We start from the raw sequence: 24,912 nt of genomic DNA, 5'->3' as shown, positions 1-24,912 counted from the left end.
TCCCATGGATGCTGCAGGGGAGAAGTTGGGGGTGGAAGGAGCCACCCCCATCAGGGCAGATTCCTCCTGCTCTGGAGATGGTGCTGCATGGCCAGGGCTGCTCTCAGCTTTCTCCTAAAGGGAAGGGAAAGGGGCTGTCAGCTTTGGCTGTGTCACTGAGACTCCTGCACTGTCAGCCTGGGCGTCAGCAGATGGGCCTCAGATCTCCCTCAGAAACGGCCTCCTCAGCCTCCTCTCCCTACAGACAGCAACAGCAGCACCTTAGCTTGCAGCATTTCTGTTTGTCTGGCCTGCCCTTAAGGCCCTGCTGCCAGGGAGATGCCTCTGGGAGATGCCCTGTGCTGGGTGGGGTCTGCAGGGCAGAGCTGAGTCCCCAGGGCTGGGCTGGGCTCTGGCAGCAATGGCAGGGACAAGGCTTGTGTAAAGAAAAACAGCTCTCAATAGGCACAACTCCAGGCAGCAGAGAGCCAGACCAATCCTTTACATCCCTCCATGTCCCGCTGCATAGGGAGAGAGAGAAGAGTTGGAGAGATTGATTTTGCAACTGGAGTCTTCAAAAAAAGCCAAATTATTGTTAAGTGCAGTTTTAAATTGGTACATCCTGTACTAGAGCGAGGGGAAATGAGCAAAGGGCCCAGCAGGTCTGAGTGCACTGGGGCACAGGGAGCCCTGTTTTCCATCTGGCCTCCCCAGTGTTCAGCCTGAGAGCAATGCTAAGAACAAGACTTCTGTCCCTTCTAAAAAGCACACAGTTACTTTGTAGCCCAAAGCAACACTGAAAAAAAAAAAGGTAAATGAAATTTCCCCAGAGAAAGAGAAGAAATTTTGAGTGCCTGTGAAAGAAAATAGCATAGGATGTACTCAAGGTACTTTGTCCAAATTGTCAATGTTGTCTTTGAACAGTTCAAAATGTCCAGAATGAAGGAATGTCCAACAGCAGCTCCATCAGGCACTTCCTCCTGCTGGCATTGGCAGACACGCGGCAGCTGCAGCTCCTGCACTTCTGCCTCTTGCTGGGCATCTCCCTGGCTGCCCTTCTGGGCAACGGCCTCATCATCAGCGCCGTAGCCTGCGGCCACCACCTGCACACGCCCATGTTCTTCTTCCTGCTCAACCTGGCCCTCAGCGACCTGGGCTCCATCTGCACCACTGTCCCCAAAGCCATGCACAATTCCCTCTGGGACACCAGAGACATCTCCTACTCAGGATGTGCTGCTCAGGTGTTTTTCTTTGCCTTCTTCATGTCAGCAGAGTTTTCTCTCCTGACCGTAATGTGCTACGACCGCTACATGTCCATCTGCAAACCCCTGCACTACAGGACCCTCCTGGGCAGCAGAGCTTGTGCCCACATGGCAGCAGCTGCCTGGGCCAGTGCCTTTCTCTATTCACTGCTGCACACAGCCAATACATTTTCCCTACCCCTGTGCCATGGCAATGCCCTGGACCAGTTCTTCTGTGAAATCCCACAGATCCTCAAACTCTCCTGCTCCAAATCCTATCTCAGGGAACTTGGGCTTCTTGTGCTAAGTGCTCTTCTATTTTTTGCTTGTTTTGTGTTCATTGTTTTCTCCTATGTGCAGATCTTCAGGGCTGTGCTGAGGATCCCCTCTGAGCAGGGACGGCACAAAGCCTTTTCCACCTGCCTCCCTCACCTGGCTGTACTCTCCCTCTTTGTCAGCACTAGCTTTTTTGCCTACCTGAAGCCCCCCTCCATCTCCTCCCCATCCCTGGATCTGGCCCTGTCAGTTCTGTACTCGGTGGTGCCTCCAGCCCTGAACCCCCTCATCTACAGCCTGAGGAACCAGGAGCTCAAGGATGCCTTGGGAAAACAGGTAACTGCAACTTTAGAAGCAATAAATTCTCTTTTCTGCTACAGAGCCTTCAGAATATAACTCTTTGCAATCTCAGCCTTTTTTTCCCCTGTTTGTCCATTCTTTGCTATGGTAACTTTTTCTTTTGTTGTAGTGTTTCTATCAAAATACTGTAGTATTACTCTTAGCTTTCTACATGAACATCTACATTTCTTTTGAAATAAAAATACTTGCAAGTAGTTTGTTCCCTTGGTGTTTAAACAAAAGCAAGTGCCTGCCTGACTTGTCTGTCCAAGGCATTTCCTCAGCCCTTCCCTGTCTCTGCAGGGGCAGTGCCTGTGAGCAAAGGTGGCAGGAAGAGACTCCCAGCACAGCAGCACAGCCAGGGACAATGGCCCTGCCTCTTCCCCGATCTGCTCTGCCCAACTCCACCCTGTCCTTGCCAGCCCTGCTGTGGCTGTAAGGCCGGAGTGCTCTGGCAGCTTGGTCACTGTCCTGCTGCGTGTCCCTGCTGTGGCCACAGGCAGGGCCAGGCCATGGGCACTGCTGGGACACAGCTGGGCTCCAGCACAGCAGCTCCAGCAGCAAAGGGCATCTCCTGAGGGCAGGGCAGGGAGGCTTTGCTCCCCTCCAGAGCTGCTGTCAGCAATGTGCTCCAGGAATGCCCTGGCACAGCAAAGCCCAGTACCTGGGGCAGGGGGGGAGTGTGCAGGGGGGGCTCACAGCAGTGTCCTGGCACAGCCAGAGCTCCTGGCATGGACCTGAGGCAGCAGCAGAGCAGGGCCTGGGCTGTGTCTCTGTTCTGGGAGAGTCTGGGAAGGTGCCCCAGGGCAATTGTCCCACACCAGCCCCTGCAACCACCATTGCCAGCACTGGCCTCTCCCCACCTGCAGGAGGTTGTTTGTCCCTGCACGGAGGGACACCAAGTGACCAGGGCCAGCAGGCCATGTTTGCTCTGTGCTGAGGAGATCTCAGCAGTGCATAGTGTGTGTGTGGGGAGATGAACCCCAGCGACAAAAAACACCATCAGCAGCACCCGGGGATGGCACAATTCCAGTGGCACAAACAGGGCCTTGAGGCCACTTCACTCTGAGAGTAATGTCCTCTGGGAAAACACCTGAATTCTTTGCTGGGTTGTGGTTAGGACTGCATAGAGAGAAATATCCCAGGCAGGGAGGCTCCAGGGAAAAATGCTCAGGGCAGCCATGGACTGCACAGAGAGACATTGGATAGAGTGAGGGTCTGTGGGGAGAAATCAGAGCTGCCTCCCTTCTGAACCAGCCCGAGGACCTGGACAGGGCTGTGCTGTGTTCTGGGCACTGACCTGGAACTGAGGGATGTGGAAAAGGCCTTTGGTGTCAGGGCTGTTGAGAAGGCTGGGCAGCGTCACTGTGGGACCTGTCTCAAACCCTTGGAAAGGCCAGAGCCATCCCAGAGGGTCCTGGGCACTTGGGAAGGGCAGACATGGAACCACTCTGCACACAGGGCAGGGAGGGGCACTGGGAGAGTCACAGCCTGCTCAGGCTCAGCAGGGAAGGGGATGTGGCAAATCTTCCTGCAGCCATTCCAGGCACTGGCAGGACAGGACAGGGACTGCAGAACCCACATGGGAGGGAACAGAAGAGAATGTTGTGTGCCAGACTTCAGCCAGACCTGGGACAGGGTCTGCTGTCGTCTCCTCAGAGCCAGACTGGAGAGAGCTGGGCTGAAGGAGTGGAACATGGGCTGGGTGGGAATTTGGCTGAACAATGAGGGTCAAATGTCATCCATGGTACAGAGTCCTCTTGGCAGCCATGCCCTGGTACCATCCCTCAGTGACCAGCCCTTGGCCGCCACTGTGGAATATTTCTATTGTCTCTACAATGCCAGTTAAATATACTTTCAATTCCTTTGTGGATGCTGCCAAATTGCAGCAGGGACTGAACTGATGTGTGACTGACACTCAACTCATCTAGTTAATGGTGACTGCAAAATGTATCTGGGCAAGTTGACTGAGTTGGGTAAATTTATCTTGCCATCAGGCGCCAAGCAAGCCACAAGAAAGGGCAGAAAAAACTCATGCATCAGAGCAAAGTCAGTTCAATAGGGAAAAACCCAAACACAACCAAAACCTAAAAACCCCAAACCTAATCAAAAAACCCAAAGCAAGATCCACCCACAACAACACAAAAACCCCAGAAATAAACCAGCCACAAAAAGAAAAAGGCCACAAAGAGAAGAAAAACAAATTCACAGGAAATCTCCTATCAGCAGAAAATATTTAACCGCCTTGTGGCAGGAGAGGATTCTGCATGTCTAGGTGCTGTTTTGAAAGAAATATGTCTGAAAAAAGAAATTTATCCCCTACCCCCCTTGGCCCCCCACTTTTCTCAGTTGATTGCTGATCATGGTGTGATATGGAGTGGAACATCCCTTGGGTCAGTCCAGCCCAGCTGTCCCATCCCTGTCCCCCAGGAACACTTGCCAACCCCAGGCCCATAGGTTGGGGGGTCGCAGACGCCTCATGCGAGGCAAGCACTGAGACAAGGACAGGAGTACAGAACAGCACAGCCTTGGAGAAACTGATTGAGGATGTACCTCTGGCAAACAGAAGTCACAAAAAATCAGGCAGGATGCCAGCTCAGCTCTGCAAGGCTGACAAAACAGAAGTTATGCAGAACAATAATATTGCCCTTACTCAAAAAGAGGGTTCAAGGAACAGCCACCTAAAAAGGGCACTGGATGTTGAAGACAAAACCCAAAGAACCATAAAAGGATTTGTGATAAGGTGTGCAACTATGTCAAATAAACTCAAAGGAAGTGGGGATAGCTAATGGATACATAATCAGTGTGTGTGATAAAAACTCTGTTCATTCAATGCTTAATGCACTCCAATGGAGGGAGGATGGCCCAAGTGACCACCATGCTGTAATGAAGAATGCCAGCTTTCAAATACTCCAAACTCTGTTCAGAAGTTTCTATCCAGTGGGTTTCAGTATCAGTGGTTTCCTTGACTCCCTTATGCCCCACAGTTTCACAATGGTCCCTTGGTTCCATGAGGGCCTGCTGTAGAAAAATGGATCCTTGGTTCCATTGGGTTCTGTATTCTCAAAATGCTCTCCTTGGTTCCATGAGGCCTTGGTGTGTCACAACAGCCCCTCTGTTCCATCAACTGCCAGAGTGTCACCCTGGTCTCTTGGATCTGCAGGGTTACAATGGACAATTGGTCACAAGCAGCCCTGCTGTGTCACCATGAATATTTGGTTCCATGGAGTCCCACAGTGTCACAATGGCCCCTTGGCTACATGAGGTTCCACAGCATCACCATGATCTCCTTGGATCTGCAGTATCTCCATGGATCATTGGTTCCATGTGGCCCTGCTGTGTCACAGTGGTTCCTTGGTTCCATGAAGTCCCACTGCATAACAATGGAATCTTGTTCCCGTCAGGTTCTGTACTGTCACCATGGTTTCCTTGGTTCTGAACTGTAACAATGGACCCTTGGTCCCATGAGGTTCCATGATGTCACAATGGTCTCCTTGGTTCCACAAGGACTTGCTTTGTCACAATGGACCCACCTTTCCAGGAGCTTCCATGGTGTCTCCGTGGTCTCCTCAGATCCAGATTGTCACAATGGACAACTGGCTCCATGGGCCCTCCTGTGTCACAATAAACCCTCAGTGCCATGAGGTTCTGTGGTGTCACAATGGTCTGCCTGGTTCAACAAGGCCCTGGAGTGTCACAATGGCTGCTTGGTTCTGTGAGCTTTCATAGCATCAACAATGGCCTCCTTGTTTCTGCAGTGTCACAATGGATCCTGGTTCCACGAGGTCCCTAAATGTCAGTGGTCTCCTGGGTTCCATGTGGCCCAGCTGTATCAACACAGCCCCTTGGTTCCATGAGTTTCTGTACTGTCAGAATTGGTTCCTTTGTTCCACTGAGGCCCTGCTGTGTCACAATGGACCCTGGGTTCCATGAAGTTCTTCAGTGTCACAATGGCCCCCTGGATCCTTGAGGTCCCACAGTGTCACAATGGTGTCCTTGGATCCACAGTGCCATAATGGGCCATTGCTGCAGCCGGAATAGCTACTAATAAAGCCCAGGGTAGGGAAGCAAAAAGGGCCTTTGCATGGTACCCACAGATGTTTAATTCAGCCGTGCAGTGAGATGTTCAGGGTCACAAGACAGGACTCCCGGGGGGAGTCCAGGTTTCTGTATCTCGAGAGGAAGGGGTTGATCAGTGCCATGGGGGCAGTACAAAGATGGGGCCAATGGGGGAATGGGGAGAGAGGGGCTGAGGGACAGAGAACAAGAGGAAGGAGCCAATGGGGTCGCACAGCTTTTGAGGGAAGTTTCTTGTGTCTCCCTAACCCAGGGAATGCCTCTCAGGGTCTCCACAGCAGCAGAATGTCAAAAAGGCCCCTTGGTTCTTGTGGGCTCCTCAGGATCCCAGTGGCCCCTTGGCTGCATGAGGCCCAGCTGTGTCACACTTGCCCCTTGCTTCCACTGGGTCCCACAGCATCACAATTGCCCCCCCTTAGATCCATGAGGCCCCGCAATGTCACAATGGACCTTTGGTTCCATGAGTCCCACACTGTTCCAAGAATTCTTAGTTCCATGGGGCCCTGTAGTGTCGCAATGGTCCCTTGGTTCCGTGGTGCCACACAGTGCCAAATTTTCCCTTTGGCCCAACACGGGCTCATAGTGTCACAATGGACTCCTTAGTTCTATAGGGACACAAAGTGCCACAATGACTCTTTGGTTTCACGAGGCTTCAAAGTGTAAAAATGGCCTCCATGGTTTCATGCAGCCATACTGGGTTAAAATGGACTTTTGTTTCCATGATGCACCACAGTGTCACAGTGGTCAGCTTGGTTGTGCACTGTAAGAATACCCCATTGGTCACTCAGAGCCCCACAGGGTCACTATTGTGCCCTTGGTTCCATGAGGGCTTGCTGTGTCACAATGCCCTTTGGTTCCATGAGGTCCCATGTGTCATAATGATCTCCATGGTTCCATGAGGCTTCGCTGTGGCTCAATGGCCCCCTTGGTTCCATGATGTCCCATAGCAGAGCAATGGTCACCTTGGTTCCATGGGGTCAAAATGGCCCCTTTGTCCCATGGAGCCCCACAGTGTCACTGTGATCCCCTTGATTCCATGAGGCCCTGCAGTGTCATGGTGGCTCCTTGGCTCCATGAGGCAAAGCAGAATCAGAATGGCCCCTTTGTCCCATGGAGCCCCACAGTGTCACTGTGATCCCCTTGATTCCATGAGGCACTGTAGTGTCGTGGAGGCCTCTTGGTTCCATGAGGCAAAGCAGAACTAGAATGGCCCCTTGGTTCCATGGAGCACCACAGTCCTGTTGGTTCCACAGGGCCCTGCAGTGTAACAAGGGACCTTTGGCTCCATGAGGTTCCTCAGTGTCTCAGTGGCCCCTTGCCTCCAGGTGGCCCTGCTGTGTCACAGTGCCAGGTGGTTCCATGAGGTCCCACAGTATCCAAGTGGTCTCCTTGGCTCTGGGAAGCCCCACAGAGCCACAATGGACCCTTGGTTCCAGGAGGTCTTGCTGTGTCACAATGGACTTTTGGTTCCATGGGGTTCCACTGCATAACATGATCCCCTTGATTCCAGAAGGTTCTGCAGTGTCACAATGGACCATTGGTAACATGCAGCCCCACACTGTCACAATGACCCCATGGCTCCATGAGCTTCCACACTGTCATCAATGGTCTCCTTGGTTCCACAAGACCTTGCTCTTATACAATGGACATTTGGTTCCATGGGGCTCCACTGCATCACAATGGACCCTTTGTTCCATGGGGTTCCACAGTGTCACAGCGAGGCCATTGGATCTGTCAGCCTCTGCTGTCACCAAGTGTCCAAAATATCAGAATAGGGCTCCTTAACACTAATTTGCTATTTCAGAGGGTATCATTTATTCAGGCCTGAGGTCCAGCACGGGATAACTCCTAACCTTACATGGATATGGAATTCTACCAGTGTGTTACCTATATAAAGTCCCTAAATGTGAATTACAATTTACCCACTTCCATAAAACCCACCCCAAGTTCCCCGATTCACTCCTTGATTTCTCCATTCCTGCCCTCTTGAGGCAGATGTCTTCTTGTTCTCTTCCACCATCCTTGCTGGGAAAGCAGCCCCTGCATGCCTTGTTCCTGTGCTGAAAGTTCACAGGCAGGGTGAGCATGGAATGAACCCTTTTGGTATCAGCCCCAGGCTTTGTGTGGGCAGGCAGAGGCAGGCAGGAGGCAGAGCCAAAGGAAGGGGCCAGCCAGGTGGAGCAGCCGGGGGATGACGACAGCCTGCAGGGACAGAGGCGCAGGGCAGGGACATCATGGGACAGCCTGGGCTGCACAGGGCACAGGCATGGGCAGCAGCTGTCAGACAGCCCTGCCAGAGCCAACTTGGGCAGCACTTTGGCCATGGCTGCTGGGCCTGGGCCTGAGGCAGGAGCAGGAGACAAGTGACCCTTGCAGGCCTGGGGCCTCATTTCCTCCTTGTCCCTGCTCAGCAGCCTGGCAGGGGCCGCCCCATGCTCCTGCCCTTGCCTTTGCACATCCCCACATGCCAGTGCCCATCCCAGGAAGAGCCCTGAGCAAGGAGGGAGAGACAGCATCTGCCTGGCCAGGGGCTGGGGCTCAGGCCTTGGCCCTTGGCATTCCTCAAACACATCCAGCTTTGCTCAGCACCAGAGACACCTTGGCCTTGTTTGTCCCCAGCTGTCATCACTGCCTCCAGTGTTCTGCTCTAACTGGAACCTGGGGACACTTTCTCAGTCCTGTCCCTCAGCGGGACCCATTAAAACTTTAAGAAAATTTGGAGTCTAAATTTTAATTTGAGTTGTTGAGACGTTTTTTGGAGACACTCTCAGGGACTGAGTCTGATATAAACAACACAAAAGCCCTGAGAGGGTTATTAAAGTTTTCCTAGTCCACTTATGGAGAAAGATTTCAAAGAACTTGTAAGAAATACACATTCCTATTTTAAAGGATGTATTTTATTTTATTTCTCTTTACATCAGAGGTGATTGCAGCATTCTGTGATTGATATTGGCCCAGGGTCTCTCCTCAGCAGCTCTGGCCTGCTCACAGAAGCTGTGCCTGGAGCTCTGACCCAGTGTGGACAACCTTACTCCACATTGCCCAGCCCCATCCTGTCTGTCCTCACTCCCCTGGGACCTGCTGTGCTTGCAGAGCTGGCTGCACTCAGCCTAAGAGGGGTTTTCACTTTTGGGGGCTTTTTGAAGCAATCTGAACCTCCTGAGTTTCCCCACTGCAAACAGACACACTGCTCAGGTGCGTGCCAGCCCCAGCTGCCACCAAAGCCACTGCAGAGCTGCCCTGGGCCAGCTGTGAGGGTGGATCATCAGCCCAAGCTGCACGGGGCCACTGCAAGGGGCTGTGGCCATGGGCACTGCACTGACCCCACTGCTGGGTTTGGCTGCGACGGCCACCGAGAGAAATTAAACTGTCCTTGGAAACACTGGGGAGGACTGGGACATACTGGGGAACACTGGGAACGCTGTGGGAGACACTGGAACATACTGGGAGTGACACTGGGGGATACTGGGAGAACCTGGGGACACTGGGGCAATTGCAGAGATGACTGGGGACACTGGGGTACCTGTGGATGTTACTGTGAGGAACTGTGAACGACTGGGAATGAACTCGGGTGTATTGGGACGAACTGGGCTGTACTGGGAGGGATTGGAGGGGTACTGGAATGTAATGGGTTCTACTGGGGACTAATTGGGCTTTACTGATGTTATACTGGTCTGTACTGGGGATGAACTGGGTTTTACTGGGAGGGACTGCAGGAGGGTGAATTGGCTGTTCCCACTTCCACTGCATCCCATTTGCCGAAGCTCCCGCCCATCTCCAGCCACAGCCAATCAGCACCAGGGATCTGGGCCTGGGGGCGGTGCTTACACAGGCAGCAAATTTTCTTTTTGCCTACAACTCCCATCATGCCCCACGGCCTGACTGAGCCTCATTGCAGCCGGGAGAATAACTGCCGTCATGCCCCGCGCTCCACAGAACTCCGGGATCCGTCCCCATCTGTCCCATAATTGTCCCCCAAACACTCCAGGGTCCCTCATTGTCCCCTCAGCGCACATTCGGGACTCCCGTAAACACCCCCGGACCCCTGAGTGCTCGCACCCCCACAGATGGCCGGTACAGCCACTTCTGGGAATTCATCTGCTCTCGTCCCCCGTGGCCCCAGAGCCCCTCAGAACACAGTCCTGCGCCTAAAACTCCGGCCGCGACCCGTGCCCTGAAGAGCCCGGCTGGAGATCTCCGAGCTCCTCCCAAGGGCTCCCGTGGCATTTACGTTTCACCAGAGGATCTCAAGTCGGGGCTCGGACGCAAAGGTGTCCCCCAAGAGCCATCCCGGACTCCCAAACATTTCATTCCAACCACTTTCGGGACTACAGCTCCCGTCATGCCCCGTGCCCCATCGAGAGCCATTGCAGCTGCGCCCAGAACTCCCGTGATGCTCCGCGGCCCCGTTAAACCGTATGATACCTGCGCCTACAACTCCCATCACCCCCCGCGCCCCAGAGAGCCTCGTTCGAGTCCCTCCAAGTGCCCGCCCGGACCCCGAAGGGCCCCAGATTCCTCTCGATCACCTCCAAGGGCCCTCTTGGATCCCCAAGTGCTGCCCCGAACCCTGAACTGTCCCTCAAAATCCCTGAGTGCCCCTCCAAGTGCCCACCCGGCTTCCCCAAGTGTCCTCCAGACCCTCAAGTTCCCTCTGAATTCCCTCCCCAGACTCAAAACTGCCCCAAATGTGCCCCAGAAATGTCTCCAGGGACCCCGAAGTGCACTCCCCCCCAACCCTGTCTGAGAAAAAGATGATAAAAAAGATGGCAAAAAGACTACAAATATAACTAATTAACATAAAGAGAAAGAAATAAATAGCCAATAGAAATTATTTAATTAATTCATGAAAGAATTTTGTTACTTAGAACCAATTATGAATAAATTTCTTGGTTGCTAGAAATGTATCCAATTTTAATATAAATATACAAATTAGGTAATAAAAATATTGTCTAAGACTATCCTAAATTAAAATAATACAATTATAATTTTGTTATTAATAAATTTTATTTATAAGGAAAAATGCTAAAATTTTTCTTCTTTTTTGGAATGTCAGTCCCAGGTGGGCATTGTCAGACATGGTGAGGCTGGGGGTGAGGAGCCGCTTGTCCAAACAGGCTCAGCCTGCAAAGGGCTGATTCTTATCCATGCCAAGACCTCCTAAGGAGACATTCAGCATCCAGATCACTTGGGGAATGCTTCTATCCCCTCTTCTCATAACTAAAAACTAGAAAGATACTGATGTAATTAAAAAAACAAAAATCATGAGGAGCATTTTGACATCTTCCTCCTGAAGACAACTCCAAACTGACTCCAATCACTGCACAAGCCCTGGAGACTCAAAGACAATGGAAGGGAGACAAAGAGCTCCTGAGGGCTTTCTGTATTTTAATCAGCCCCACGCTGGATTTGGGGCTGGGTCCAGGAGCCTCAGGCACGCAGAGAAGGATGAAGAAACTGCTCAAGGAGTCAGCAGCAAAACTCCAAGTGCCTTGGAGCATGGCTGGGCCCCAGTGAGGGCAGGGAGTGCCCAAGGCTGCCCAGGGCCTGGTGAGAGCAGATCCTTGAGGGCAGGATTGCAGGGAGCCCAAGGCTCTGAGCAGGGAACTGCAATGCTGAGCAAGGCCTGGCTTGGCTGCAGGAAGCAGAAAGGCCAAGCCCTGAGCCCAGCCTGGGCCAGCAGGGCCTGTCCCTCACGGCTGCCTCGGGGCTCTTGTTGGGCCAGGGCGATGTGAGGGGCAGCAAGGACAAATGGCATCAACCTGCAGCCTCTGCCAGCCTCGCCAGGGAGGCTGAGGGAGAAGCAAAGTGCAGCCCCTGCCAGGAAAGTTCCTCCTGTGGGGCCTCCAGAGACGTTGCCCGATCCCAGGGCACAAAGGCCTGAGTGCCTGTGGCCCTGCCAGCCCTGCCCAGCCCTTGGCCCTCTGTCCTGCAGGCTGTGCCCCCTGGGCGTGCTGCTCCTCTGCCCTGGCCGGCTGCACTCGCCCATCTCGCTGTGCCCCAGCATTTCTCACCCAGCGTTGCTGTGCCCTCCCTGGGCTCCCTGCACCCAGCGCTGCCGGCTCCTGGCACACAGAGCCTGGCCATGGCCCAGTCTCACGCTGCCACACCTCCAGCACCAACATTCTGCCCTGCGAGGGACATTGCCTTCTCTTCAGCTCCAGCCTGAACCTTCCAAGGTGCACCTGGGGGAGGTTTCCTGCAATTCCCACTGCCAAAGAAAGCTCTGTCTCCTGCTGGTCACAAACAGAGAAGGGCTGGTGGCAGATCAGAGGTGGTCAGAGGCTGTTTGGGGCACAGCGACCATTGTAGCCATGATATTTTCTGAAAAATCCCTTTGCTAGGATTTAGCTCCTGAGAAGCTGAGGCCTCAGTTACAAAGTATAAACAATAATTATCTGCTGCTGTGGAATGCAACAGGTGGATCTGTGATTGGCTTCATGTCGTTGTTTCTAATTAATGGCCAATCACAGTCCAGCTGTGTGTCTCTCTGGTCAGACACAGGATTTTGTTATCATTCCATTCTTTCACCTTTGCTTGCAAGCCTTCTGATGAAATCCCTTCTTCTATTCTTTTTGTATAATTTTATTATAATATCTATCATAAAATAATAAATTAGTCTTCTGAAACATGGAGTCAGATCCTTTTCTCTTCCCTCTTCTGGGACCTCTGTGAACACCACTACTGACCATGAAATTATTAAGTTTTTTAGTATTCTCTGAAAGAACAAGGGGCATCAACTAAACACCAACAACTGTCTGGAGGCCCAGTTGAGTGGCGGTGAATGTTACACCAGAGAGTGGTGGTGAATGCTGCTACATCCAGCTGGCAAGCAGCCACCTGTGGTGTCCCTCAGGGGTCTCTGCTGGAGCCAGTTCTGTTCAATATTGTTACTGACAACATGGACGACAGTGTTGAGACTTTCAGTAGTAAATCTGCAGACAAAACTAAGCTGGGAGCGTGTGTCCCTCTGCTGGAAGGTAGGAGGCCTCTGCAGAGAGACCGGGAACAGTTGGATGGATGGGCAGAGTCCAATAAGATGAAGTTTAATAAGTCGAAGTCCTGCACTTTGGCCACAACAACCCCTGCAGTGCTACAGGCTGGGGACAGAGTGGCTGGACAGCGGCCAGGCAGAAAGGGACCTGGGGAACTGATGGACAACAGGCTGGACATGAGCCAGCAGTGTGCCCAGGTGGGCAAGAAGGCCAATGGCTGCTGGCCTGGATCAGGAATGGTGTGGCCAGCAGGAGCAGGGCAGTGATTCTTCCCCTGCACTCGGCACTGGTGAGGCCACACCTCGAGTGCTGTGTCCACTTCTGGGCCCCCAATTTCGGAAGGCCATGGAGGGGCTGGAGTGTGTCCAGAGAAGGACAACAAGGCTGGTGAGGGGTCTGGAGCACAAGTTCTATCAGAGTGGCTGAGGGAGCTGGGGTGGTTCATCTTGGAGAAGAGGAGGCTCAGGGAGACAAGGCAGTGTCAGGGAAGAGGTTGGAATTGATGGTCTCCAAGGCCTTTTGCAACCTGGATGATTCTGTGACTCTCTGGAACCACCCTTGGAGCAGTTGCAGGAGGAGCCCTGGGCCTCCTCTTCAGCAGCTCCAGCAGCCCAGGTCCCTCAGCTTCTCCTGCCAGCCCCAAAGCCCATCCTGTCAGTCCTGCAGAGCCTCTGCAGCCCCTACTCAGTGCCCAGAATAGGGAGCCCCAGAGCCAGACACAGCAGCCCAGATGTGCCCCCCTGGCCTGGGGTGCCTCTGGCAAGGGAGCAGCACCAGGCACTGCAGGAGCCTGCAGAAAATTCCTGCAGCACTTGTAGGATGATCCTGCTGCCCAAGGGATGTTCCCATGGGTGCCAAGTAAGGAACTGCAATGGGGAGTGGGGCCAGAGTGGACACGGCAAACAGGGATGGGCTGTTTGAAGGGAGGGGACAGGGGTGGAAAAAGAAGTGATCTAGATCAGGAAAGGGGAAAGAAAGCACAGGTGAAGCCAAGGAAATGTTCAGGGCAGTTTGGGGGTGGCTGCCAGGCAGCCCTGGTTCATAGAAACAGCATCTGCAGTGAGACAGGAAACTCCCAGCTGATGGGAACAAACTTTCTGGCTGACTGCAGAGGCCACGACAAAGCTGAGTGGTTTCCCTGGTGTCCCCCAGCCCTTGCTGGCCCCAGGGGATGATGGCATTTGTGCTCCCTCAGGTTCATGTCCCCACACCAAGAGCATGGGGGTGCTCCCCCTGCTCTGTGCAATGCAAACAGCGGCTGCTGAGCCAGTGCTGCCGTGTCTGTGCCTGCAAGGATGGGGCACATGTGTGAGCTGGGGGAGAGGCCAGGGCTGCAGAGGAGGGATGTTGTTGGCAGCTCCATGAGGATGCTCTGGGACGCTGCCCTGGGCTGTGCAGCGCACTGGGGATGGATCAGCCCCTGCTCTGCTGCTCCTTCCCGTCTGCCCCAGGGCCCTTGCAGAGCCCCAGCCATGCTGTTTGCCCCCAGCCTGCCCACGGCCAGCCTGGGGCTGCTCACGGGGCTTTTCTGTGCTGGGCATTGGCCTGGGCGTGTTCTTGAGAGAGCCTGGGCAAGAAGCCTGGAGCCCCCAGGCCCTGGGCTGAGGCGTCAGCACTGCCCCAGCAGTGCCCATGGCCTGTCCCTGCTGCAGCCCCGGCACTGCCACCCCCAGGGCTGTGCCTGACCCCGAGAGCACTCACGCCCTGCAGCAACACCAGGGCCACCAGGGCAGCGGGGCAGGGCCACGGCAGCAGCACTGGCAACACCAAGTGCTGCTGCTGCTGCTGGGCACAGCTGCTGTGCCAGCCCTGATCTGCCCCAGCTCTGCACACAGACATTGCTGCTGCTGCTACAGAGAAGGCAACATAAGGGGAATCTCCTGTGAAAACTCTGCTGGGAGATCCTTTAATTCCGTTAAGACTACTACGAAACCTCCTCTTCACTGACACAGTGTGAGGCCACAGTGAAGTTTGGAGAAACAAAATAAGAAATTGCAGAAAAAATGGCCTTGTTTTATGGAGATTATTAAAAAAAAGAAAACAGAATAAAAAACATAACCAATCCAACAAGAAGTATCAAAGATTACTTTAATTTCAAGAGATATGCAGAAATTGGCAACCAGTTTAATGTTTCCTAAATGGTCCACTCATTAGTGTCCACACTGCAGCCTTGAGCTCCTGGTTCCTGAGGCTGTAGATGATGGGGTTCAGGGCTGGAGGCACCACCGAATACAGAACTGACAGGGCCAGATCTAGGGATGGGGAGGAGATGAAGGGGGGCTTCAGGTAGGCAACAAAGCCAGTGCTCACAAACAGAGAGAGCACGGCCAGGTGAGGGAGGCAGGTGGAAAAGGCTTTGTGCCGTCCCAGCTCAGAGGGGATCCTCAGCACAGCCCTGAAGATCTGCACATAGGAGAAAACAATGAACACAAAACAGCCAAAAGCTAAAGAGGCAACAAACAATGAAATCCAAATTTTTCTGAAGGTGGAGTGTGAGCAGGAGAGCTTGAGGATCTGGGGCACCTCACAGAAGAACTGGCCCAGGACATTGCCATGGCACAGGGGCAGGGAAAATGTATTGGCTGTTTGCAGCAGAGCATCGAGAAAGGCACTGGCCCAGGCAGCTGCTGCCATGTGGGCACAAGCTCTGCTGCCCAGGAGGGTCCCGTAGTGCAGGGGTTTGCAGATGGACACGTAGCGGTCGTAGCACATGACAGTCAGGAGGGAAAATTCTGCAGAAATGAAAAATACAAACAGAAATAGCTGAGCAGCACATCCTGAGTAGGAGATGTCTCTGGTGTCCCAGAGGGAATTGTGCATGGCTTTGGGGACAGTGGTGCAGATGGAGCCCAGGTCGCTGAGGGCCAGGTTGAGCAGGAAGAAGAACATGGGTGTGTGCAGGTGGTGGCCGCAGGCTACAGCGCTGATGACAAGGCCGTTGCCCAGGAGGGCAGCCAGGGAGATGCCCAGCAAGAGGCAGAAGTGCAGGAGCTGCAGCTGCCGCGTGTCTGCCAGTGCCAGCAGGAGGAAGTGCCTGATGGAGCTGCTGTTGGACATTGCTTGACTCTGGGCATAGTGGACTGTTGAAAGAAGACATTGACAAAGTGTGACTAATTCATTTGAGTCAATTCTATGTATTTTATTTGGAATCTCTCCAAAATCACCTCTCTTCCATTGAGGTAATTTTGCTAAATATTTTTTGATTTTGAGTTTGTGCTGCTGAGTACCTGCCTCATCTTTAGCACTGCTCTCAGCCTGAACACCTGGGAGACCCAAGGAAAACAGGAATCACTGTGCCCCACTGCAGTCAGTGCTAGTCCCCACACAGGAGTCCTTTGAATGTTACAATTTCTCTATTTCAGGGTGCCTGCACTTAAAAATGTTTTGAAAAAAAAACTGGACTTTGTGAACACTCCAATTTAAATATAATTTTCTCCAAACCCTTCTCTCTTTCCCAATGCAGCTGGACCGGATGGGATACGAAAGGCTGGCGTGGCTCACTGCTGCCTCAAGATGTGCCTACTGAGAGCTGTTTCTCTCTATCCAAGCCTTGTCCCTGCCTTTGCTGGAAAAGCCCAGCCCAGCCCTGGGGGCTCAGCTCTGCCTTGCAGACCCCCTCCAAACTCAGGGTACTGCCCAAGTGCATCTCCCTGGCACCACGGCCTTAAGAGCAGGCCAGAGAAACAGAGATGCTGCAAGCCAAGGTGCTGCTGTCTGAGGGGAGAGGAGGCTGAGGAGGCACTTTCGGAGGGAGATCTGAGGCCCATATGCTGATGTCCAGAGTGAAAGTGCAGGAGTGTCAGTGACACAGCCAAAGCGGAAAGCCCCTTTCCCTTCCCTTGAGGAGAAAGCTGAGAGCAGCCCTGGCCATGCTGCACCATCTCCACAGCAAGAGGAATCTGCCCTGATGGGGGTGACTCGTTCCACCTCCAACTTCTCCCCTGCAGCGTCCATGGGGGTCTGCCAGGCAGGTTGAGAGCTGCCCCTGGCAGGTGGCACATGCCCTGGGCTGGCCAAGAGCCCTGAGGGCTGCAGGAGCTGCTCTGCAGGACAGCCCTGGGCAGCCCTGGCTGCAGCCCCAGCTTCACCCCCTGCAGCTGTCTCTGGAAGCAGGAGCCGTCCTGCTCTGTCCCTTTGATGGTGCCCAGGGCAGCCCCGCTCTGCAGCACATCCTCCTCCCCCTCCTCCTGTGTCCCAGAGAAACTGGGAGAGTCCTCCTGACACATCCCCCAGACTGTGGGGTGTGCTGGCTTCAGGAGATCCCTCCAGGAGCACAGGGGACATTGCCCTGCACCCACACACTCACCATGCACAGGGCTGTGAAGATCTTTCCCCAAGTGAAGTCTCAGCTCAATGTCTTCCCAATCCTGATTGCCTTCAGCCTGTCTCTGCCTGGCTCCTGCCCCCTCAGTGCCTGCAGAAAGAGCCCTCAGCCCTGCTGGGCTGGGAGATGAGCTGGTCCTGGGAAGAGCTGTTCCTTTAAAGCTCAGCAGCACAGACACAGCACAAGGAATTTAATGAGCCTCTTGGGGATTTGGGGTTGTTTACATCAGACTCAGTCCCTGAGAGTGTCTTCAAAAAACTTCTCAAGAACTCAAACATAAATTCGAACTCTGAAGTTTCTTGAAGTTCTAATGGGTCCCACTGAGAAAGTGACCCCAGGTTCCAGTTAGAGCAGAACACTGGAGGCAGTGATGACAGCTGGCGACAAACAAGGCAAAGGTGTCTCTGGTGCTGAGCAAAGCTGGATGTGTTTGAGGAATGCCAAGGGCCAAGGCCTGAGCCCCAGCCCCTGGTCAGGCAGATCCTGTCCCTCCCTCCTTGCTCAGGGTTCTTCCCCAGATGGGCACTGGCATGTGGGGATGTGCAATGGCAAGGGCAGGAGCATGGGGCGGCCCCTGCCAGGCTGCTGAGCAGGGACAAGGAGGCAATGAGGCCCCAGGCCTGCAAGGGTCACTTGTCTCCTGCTCCTGCCTCAGGCCCAGGCCCAGCAGCCATGGCCAAAGTGCTGCCCAAGTTGGCTCTTGCAGGGCTGTCTTGCAGCTGCTGCACATGCCTGTGCCCTGCGCAGCCCAGGCTGTGCTACGCTGTCCCTGCCCTGCGCCTCTGTCTCTGCAGGCTGTCGGCATCCCCCGGCTGCCCCACCTGGCTGGCCCCTTCCTTTGCTGACAGATCTGCCTCCTGCCTGCCTCTGCCAGCCCACACAAAGCCTAGGGCTGATACCAGAAGGGTTCGTTTCATTTTTCCCTTGCCTGTGGACTTTCAGCACAGGAACAAGGCATGCGAGTGCTGCTTTCCCAGCAAGGATGGGTGGAAGAGAAGAAGAAGACATCTGGCTCAAGGCTACAGGGATAGAGAAAACAAGGAGTGAATCTGGGAACTTGTGGTGGGTTTTATGGAAATGGGTAAATTGTGATTCACATTTAATGACTGTGTATAAGTAACACACTGGTAGAACCACATGTCCATGTAGGTTTGGCAGTTATCCCATGTTGGACATTGGACATTAGGCCTCAGTAAATGATACCCTCTTAAATAGCAAATGAGAGTTAAAGAATCTGATTCTCATATTTCAGATATTTGGTGACAGCAGGGCCTCACAGAACCAAGGAGTCAGCTGTGACACTGCACAAACTCATGGAACAAAGGGTCCATTGTGACCCTGCAGAACCCCATGGAACCAAAATCCATTTTGGCACATTGGGGTCACATTGAACCAATGGTCCATTGGGATATTGCAGATCCAATGAGACCATTGTGACCCTGAGAATCCTTTTGGAACCAAGGGGCCATTGTGACACTGCAGAACCTCACGGAACCAAGGTGACTGTGTTCTACTGCAGAACCTCATGGAACAAAGGGTCCGTGGTGACACTGCAAAACCAAGGAGACTGCTCCTGGCAGTGTGAAAGCTCATGGAACCACAAGTCCATTGTGACACAGCAAGGCCTGATGGAACCAAGGGTCCCTTGTTAAACTGTGTGGCCTCATGGAACCATGAGCCATTGTGACACAGCGTGGCCACACGGAGCCAAAGCGCCACTGTGACACTGCAGGTCCAAGGAGACCATTGGGACTGAGGAACCTCATGGAATCAAGAGTCCATTTAGTTCCCCCCACTGGGGGGCCCTGTGGAAGCAAGTGGAGCACAGTGATACTGTGGGGTCTCATGGAACAATGGAGACTGTTCTGACACTTTGGGACCCACTGCAACCAAGGGCCCATTAGAGCATGGCAGGGCCTGGTGGCATCAAGAGGACTGCAGTGAACACTGTGGGTGTCCATGGGATGAAGGATCCATTCTGAAACTTTGGAACCAAGGATACCATTGTGACACTCTGGGACATCATGGAACCAAAGGTCCATTATGACAAAGCAGGGCCTCATGAACCATGGAGGCCATTTTTACACTTGGAGGCCTTGTGGAACCAAAGGGCCATTGTGGCACTTGAGAGCCTTGTGGAGCCAAGGGGACCATAGTGACACTGTGGGGCTCCATGAAACCAATGGTCTGTTGTGACACTGCAAGGCCCTTTGGGATCATGGAGACCATTGTGACACTGCAAGACCTTATGGAAACAAGGAACCATTGTGACACTGTGGCGTGTTAGCAGGCCAAGGGGCAGTTGTCACACTGTGTGGCACCATGGAACCAAGAAGGCCATTGTAACACTCCAGGGCCCCATGGAACTAAGGGTTCCTGGAAGAGTGCGGGACCCCATGGAACCAAAGGTCCATTGAGACATTGTAGGGTCTCATGGAATCCTGGAGGCCATGATGACACTTGGAGGCCTCATCGGATCAAGGGGCTCTGCAGGGCCTTGGAACCAAGGAGATCCTTCATACATTGTGAGTCCCCATGGAACCAAACGTCGATTGTGACACTGCAGCCCCAAGGAGACCCCTGTGACACTGCCAGGCCTCATGGAAGCAAGGGACCATTGTGACATTGTGGAGCCCCATGGAAACAAGAGGCCATTGTGACACATCTGGGCCTCATGGAACCAAGGATCCAATATGACACCACCACTGTGACACTGCAGGGCCCCATGGATCCAAGGGAACAGGGAACAGCTCTGGTTGGCTTGCCCTGACTGGTCCAACTGCTCTTGGCACGTCGAGGGTCTCTTATCATGTACCTCTGAAACCCTGGGGCTCTAGGCTTTCCTTCAAATGGAAAAGAACTGCCCCTCTCATTCAAGCATCCATGGCCAAAAGGGGATTATCCCCTCCAACCTACCCAATATGCAGGGATTGCTCCCAGGCAAAAGCTGCCATTACCAACAAATCTGGCTGCCTTTGGCTTCCTGAGAGCTGGGTCTCAATTGTCTTCAAACACTGGGGCTCAGTGTTTTCCTTTGTATGGAAAAGAAACATCCTTTTCAAGGCTTCTCAAGCCCATGGCTGAAATTGGGATTCCACCTCCAAAAGTCCTATATCCAATGATTGCTCCTACACAAAATCTGCCATTACAGACAAGTCTTGCTGGCCTTGGCCTCCTGAGGGCCTGCTCTCACCTGCCTTCCAAACACAAGGGCTCCATGCTTTCCTTTCTGTGGAGAACAACTGGCCTTCTCCTGCAGGGAGAAGTGGCTGAAATTGGGATTCCACATTCATAATTTCAAATAACCAAGGGTTGCTCCCAGACAAAGCTGCCAGGAGATACAGAGCTGTGTGTCCTTGGCCTCTGATCACTGCAGCTCATCAGCCCCTGAAACACTGGGGCTCCATGGTTTCCTTCCTGTGGGGACCACTGTGACACTGTGGGGCCCCGCGGAACCAAAGGGCCACTGTGACCCTGCAGGGCCTCATGGAAGCACGGGGCCATTGTGACACTGCAGAAGCAAGGAGAACATTGTGACACTGCAGGGCCTCCTGGAACCAAGGGAACATGGAAAAAGTCTGGCTGGTTTGGCCTCCCAGGGGCCACTGGACGGGTCCAGCTGATCTTGGCATGCTGAGGGCTGCCTCTCATCAGCCTCTGGAGAACTGGGGCTCGGTGCTTTGCTTCCTGTGGAAAAGAACCATCCCTCTGTCCAGGTGTCCACAGTCAGAATTAATACTCCCCCAAAAAATTCCGTATATGCACAGGGTGTCCCAGGCAAAAGCTGCCAGGACCGAGAGCTCTGGCTGTCCTTGGCCTCTGGTAGTCAGCTCTCATCTCAAGGAAGCCCTGAGGAAAGAATTTGAACAGGTTTGCCTACTGGAACATCAATGAGTCTCTCCTCCTCTGAAAAACTCAGATGCTCTTCTGATCATATATATGTCTTTTGTTTCTCATTGTATATTATGCATGAAATATTATTTTAAGTCAGGAAACATTATTATTCTTACTCTACCGGACTTATCTGACAGAAATCACCTCCTCTGCATATGGATCCTGGTCACCTGTACAAGCAAACACAAGAAAGAATCCAGTCAGAATGATTTCTCCCTGCTCCCATCTGTCCCATCTTCTCTGGAGCTGGAGGTGCAGCCCCAGCACTTGGCAGGGCTCAAGGGCTCCCAAGCTCAGCTCCCACCCAGAGAACTTGCAGACCCTGGGCTACTCTTCTTGGCCCCTGCACGCTCAGCCAGGCTGGGATGGACACTGATGGTTTCTGGGGCTCTCTGAGCCCAGCCCAGCTCCCTGCAAGCTCTGCCAGCTGCCCTGAGCTCTGGGCAGCACCAAGGGCCTCTCCCCAGCCCAGCCCAGCCGGCTCTGACCCCACAGCTCTGCTCAGGATAGGCTGCTCTGGGCACTGCCCCACGGCCTCAGCCCCTGGCAAGGGCACAGCAGCAGCTGCAGCTGCCACAGGACTCAGCCGCAGCATGGGGGAATGTTGCAGTGTGTTGTAAACTTCCTTCCCCAAGTGTGCCTATACCTCTCTCCCTTCCCCCTTGCCCCATGCTGAGTGAGTCCTGTCAATCAGGCTTAACATTCCAGCAAGGCGTGGTGTGGGTGGTCAAGTTCAAAGGATGCCACTCAGGCCCAGAGGTCATTGGCCTGTCTGGGTGTCATCTTCCCCTGAGACCCTGCCCCTCTCACCTGGTTGGTGCCTCACCTGTACCTCCCCTCCCCCTGTCCCTGAGCTTAATAAGGTGATCAGACCATGCGGCCGCAATTCTGTTGGAGCAGTTGCTCACGTTCAGACCTCTGTAACCATGCAATAAACCTCTGGACATTAAACCCTCCAGCAGAATCCTCTCCTTTTTCTCTTCACCATCGCCTGAAGCTACTCCTCCTGAGGTAAACGGGGTCCCTTACAAGCCTGGACTTGTTCAGTGCCCAGCTGCAACCACCAGCAAGCCAAGGTATCTCTGGGGTGATACACCGCAGTTGCTGCCTTTGGCCCAGCAGCGAGGGTCAGACTGGCCCAGGCACAATCTAACTGGTAATACTGGGAGCCGTATTCCAATATTTGGCGTCCCTGAGGAGGGCAAGCGACTCTGCAGCCCGAGACGGACCTGCAGTACCTCGGAGAAGCTTCTGGCAGCCGTGCACCCACCTGAAAGGGGCTTTGGTTGCAACGCCCTCAGCTAGACACTTTGGGAATATTCCCAGAAGAAGTTTCGTGGACTGTTCGGCACCTGTGGAAATCCCAGCTCCTTTCTGGTGAGCAGATTTTCCAGAGGGAGGATATTACTGTACCTGAGTGGGCGCGGCTGGTGAGAGAGAGATGGTGAATCTTGTATCTTGATCAGAAGGCTTAGTTTATTAAGATATTATATATAATACATTATGACTATACTAAATAGAATATAGATAGAGAGAGGTTTGCAGAGCTGCTAGCTAAGCTAAAAATAGATAGAAAAGAATCCACAACAAAGTTGTGTTCAAGGACTCAGTCCCCTAGCTTGCACTGGTGATTGGCCCTTAATTATAAACATAGGAAATGAGCCAATCAAGGTGTTCCTGTTGCATTCCCCAGCAGCTGATAATAATTGTTTACCTTCTCTTCGGGGGCCTCTGGCCTCCCGAAGACGCAGAAATCCGAAAGAAAGGATTTCTGTGGAGAAATGTCTGCGACATCTCACCTTTCTTAATTGTATAAAATAAAAGAAAAATGCTGATGTGGAATGAACAGGAAATTCCTTCACCTATAAAATATAGAATACTAACAATTCACTAAAACAATCCTACAATATAAGAAAATTGCAAGAAACAATGCAAAGAGAATTCAAGTCCATGCAGCTGAGTTTCAGGAACAGTCCAAGAGCCGAAGTTGTTTCCCTTGGAATATCTGAGAGTCCTTTTGGTCCTGAAACAGACTTCTGCAAAAGAGTTCCATCAATAGTTATCAAAAACCATTGACAGTCTTAATACAATTTAAAACAATTTAAAACAATTTGTACAATTTTCAAATTTCCTTTCTGGCCTTTCAGTGCTTCAGCGCTTCAGAGCTGCTGCCCGGTATTTTCAATCTTTTTTTTTTTTTTTTTTTTTTTTATCGAAAAGCAAAAGAGCAGCAGCCGAGCAGAGCAGTGCCAGAGAAGGAAAGGCCCTGGCCCATGCTGGACCAGGAACCCCAAAACTGGCTCACACAGGTGGACCAGGACTGGTAGGACAAACCAGAATCCCCAAAAACATAAGGAGGCCAAGTGATGGCCCTGGCCCAGGAACCTCCTGAGCCAACCGGCCCAGGCCAAACCCATGAGGAAGGCTCTGCATATCCACAGGCCTGAACCCTGCTGCCAGCACAATGGCAGCACGGGTAGTGAGACGCTTCCTTTCCCCTAAACCACTGAGGCATGCCAGCAGCAGGGAAATAGAAGCCTTCCCCAGCAATCCCATCTGGGGTCTGGAGATGTTTGTTTCCCACAGCAAACCAGCTATGGTCTCCTCCAGCTGTGCCCTCTCCCTCTGCAATGCATCGGGTTTGTCTCTCATCCGCCCCGTGGCATCATTCCCACCCCCTCCGGGCTGGGGATCAGAGGCAGAACTCTCTGGATGCACCTGCCCCCCCATGCCAATAGGGCACAAGAGAGGCGGCGGCCTCCATGGGACAATCCCCGAAAAACCACCCCCCAAACCGCCGAGAATGCTGATCTTAAAAACAGGCAGCTGGACTGCCGCAACAGTGAGCTGGCGGGCAGCCCCCGCTCCACGGAATGAGAGACCCCCCGCCGGGGCGACTGCTGGGACGTCCGGTGGAAGCAGCGGGGAGGGAGCCGGAACTGGGGAGGGAACCGCGCTGAGAGTGGGATCCGCCGCGGGCTGCTCCGAGGGTCCCGCGGGCTCAACTCCGTTTTCTGCCGCTGACTCCAGGGTCCGCTGCAGAGGCGCAGTCGCAGTCGCCGTCGCAGCGCAAACAGGCAGCAGCGGAGCTGGGAGAAGTGGCGAAGCGTCGCTGTTGCTTAGCAACAGGTCAATTGCCGAAGGTGCTGTCTCTTCTGCCTTCTCTGACACAGGCTCTTGCAGGGCCGGGGAGGCCGGTGAAACCGCGGGCGGGACCTCCTGGAGAGGCGGAGACAGGATCTCCTGGAGTGACGGCTCTAGCAGGGGCGTGGAGGAAACCTCAGAGACCGGTGCCGCCCCCATGTCTGAAGGCGGAGTCTGAGAGGCCGGCGCTGGCTTGAGCGGCCCCTCCCATCCCCCCGGAGAGAGAGAAGGGGGGAAGGAGAAGACTCCATCTGAGCATGCTCCGGAGCAAGAGTAAAAAAAACTTCTTTGCGCCACGAAGTTTCAGCCCCCCCCGCAGCGAAGCGGGGGGGGGAAAAAAGCCCAGAGTCATCACCCACGGGGTCTTCTGCCAAGGGTGGTGGAAACGGAGCCTGGCCATAACAGTTAGAGATCCATTGAAAACAAGCTGCTTTGCGCTTCAGGACTGGGAAAAGCTTTATAAATGCTGGGTAGATAGAAGGCAACATGCGTCCCTCAGTGTAGACGCACTGGATAATCGAGTCCATGCACTCCCAGACAAAAACATCTAAAGCATATAGAACATCAGCAAAGAACCCAAAAAGCTTTGCCCATCGAAAGAATTCATAGATATCTGCTTTTGACAAAAGGAAACTGTCTTCCC

At 53.3% G+C, this 24,912-nt stretch overlaps 1 protein-coding gene across 1 annotated transcript in view; it reads left to right on the top strand.

Moving 5' to 3' along the window:
* Positions 1-1,127: 1,127 nt before the first annotated feature.
* The window catches only part of LOC134434253 (olfactory receptor 14J1-like), a gene marked incomplete at its 5' end in the record, with an annotated part of 184,085 nt that continues 160,300 nt past the window's right edge, over positions 1,128-24,912 (top strand). The window contains one exon of the mRNA XM_063182934.1: positions 1,128-1,769. Within this exon, the coding sequence (XP_063039004.1) occupies positions 1,128-1,769 (642 nt within the window). The remainder of the gene's footprint in view (positions 1,770-24,912) is intronic.

Source organism: Melospiza melodia, unplaced genomic scaffold (genome assembly GCF_035770615.1).
Source record: "Melospiza melodia melodia isolate bMelMel2 unplaced genomic scaffold, bMelMel2.pri scaffold_34, whole genome shotgun sequence".
Classification (NCBI taxonomy): domain Eukaryota; kingdom Metazoa; phylum Chordata; class Aves; order Passeriformes; family Passerellidae; genus Melospiza; species Melospiza melodia.
This window is presented reverse-complemented; position numbering and strand designations above follow the sequence as displayed.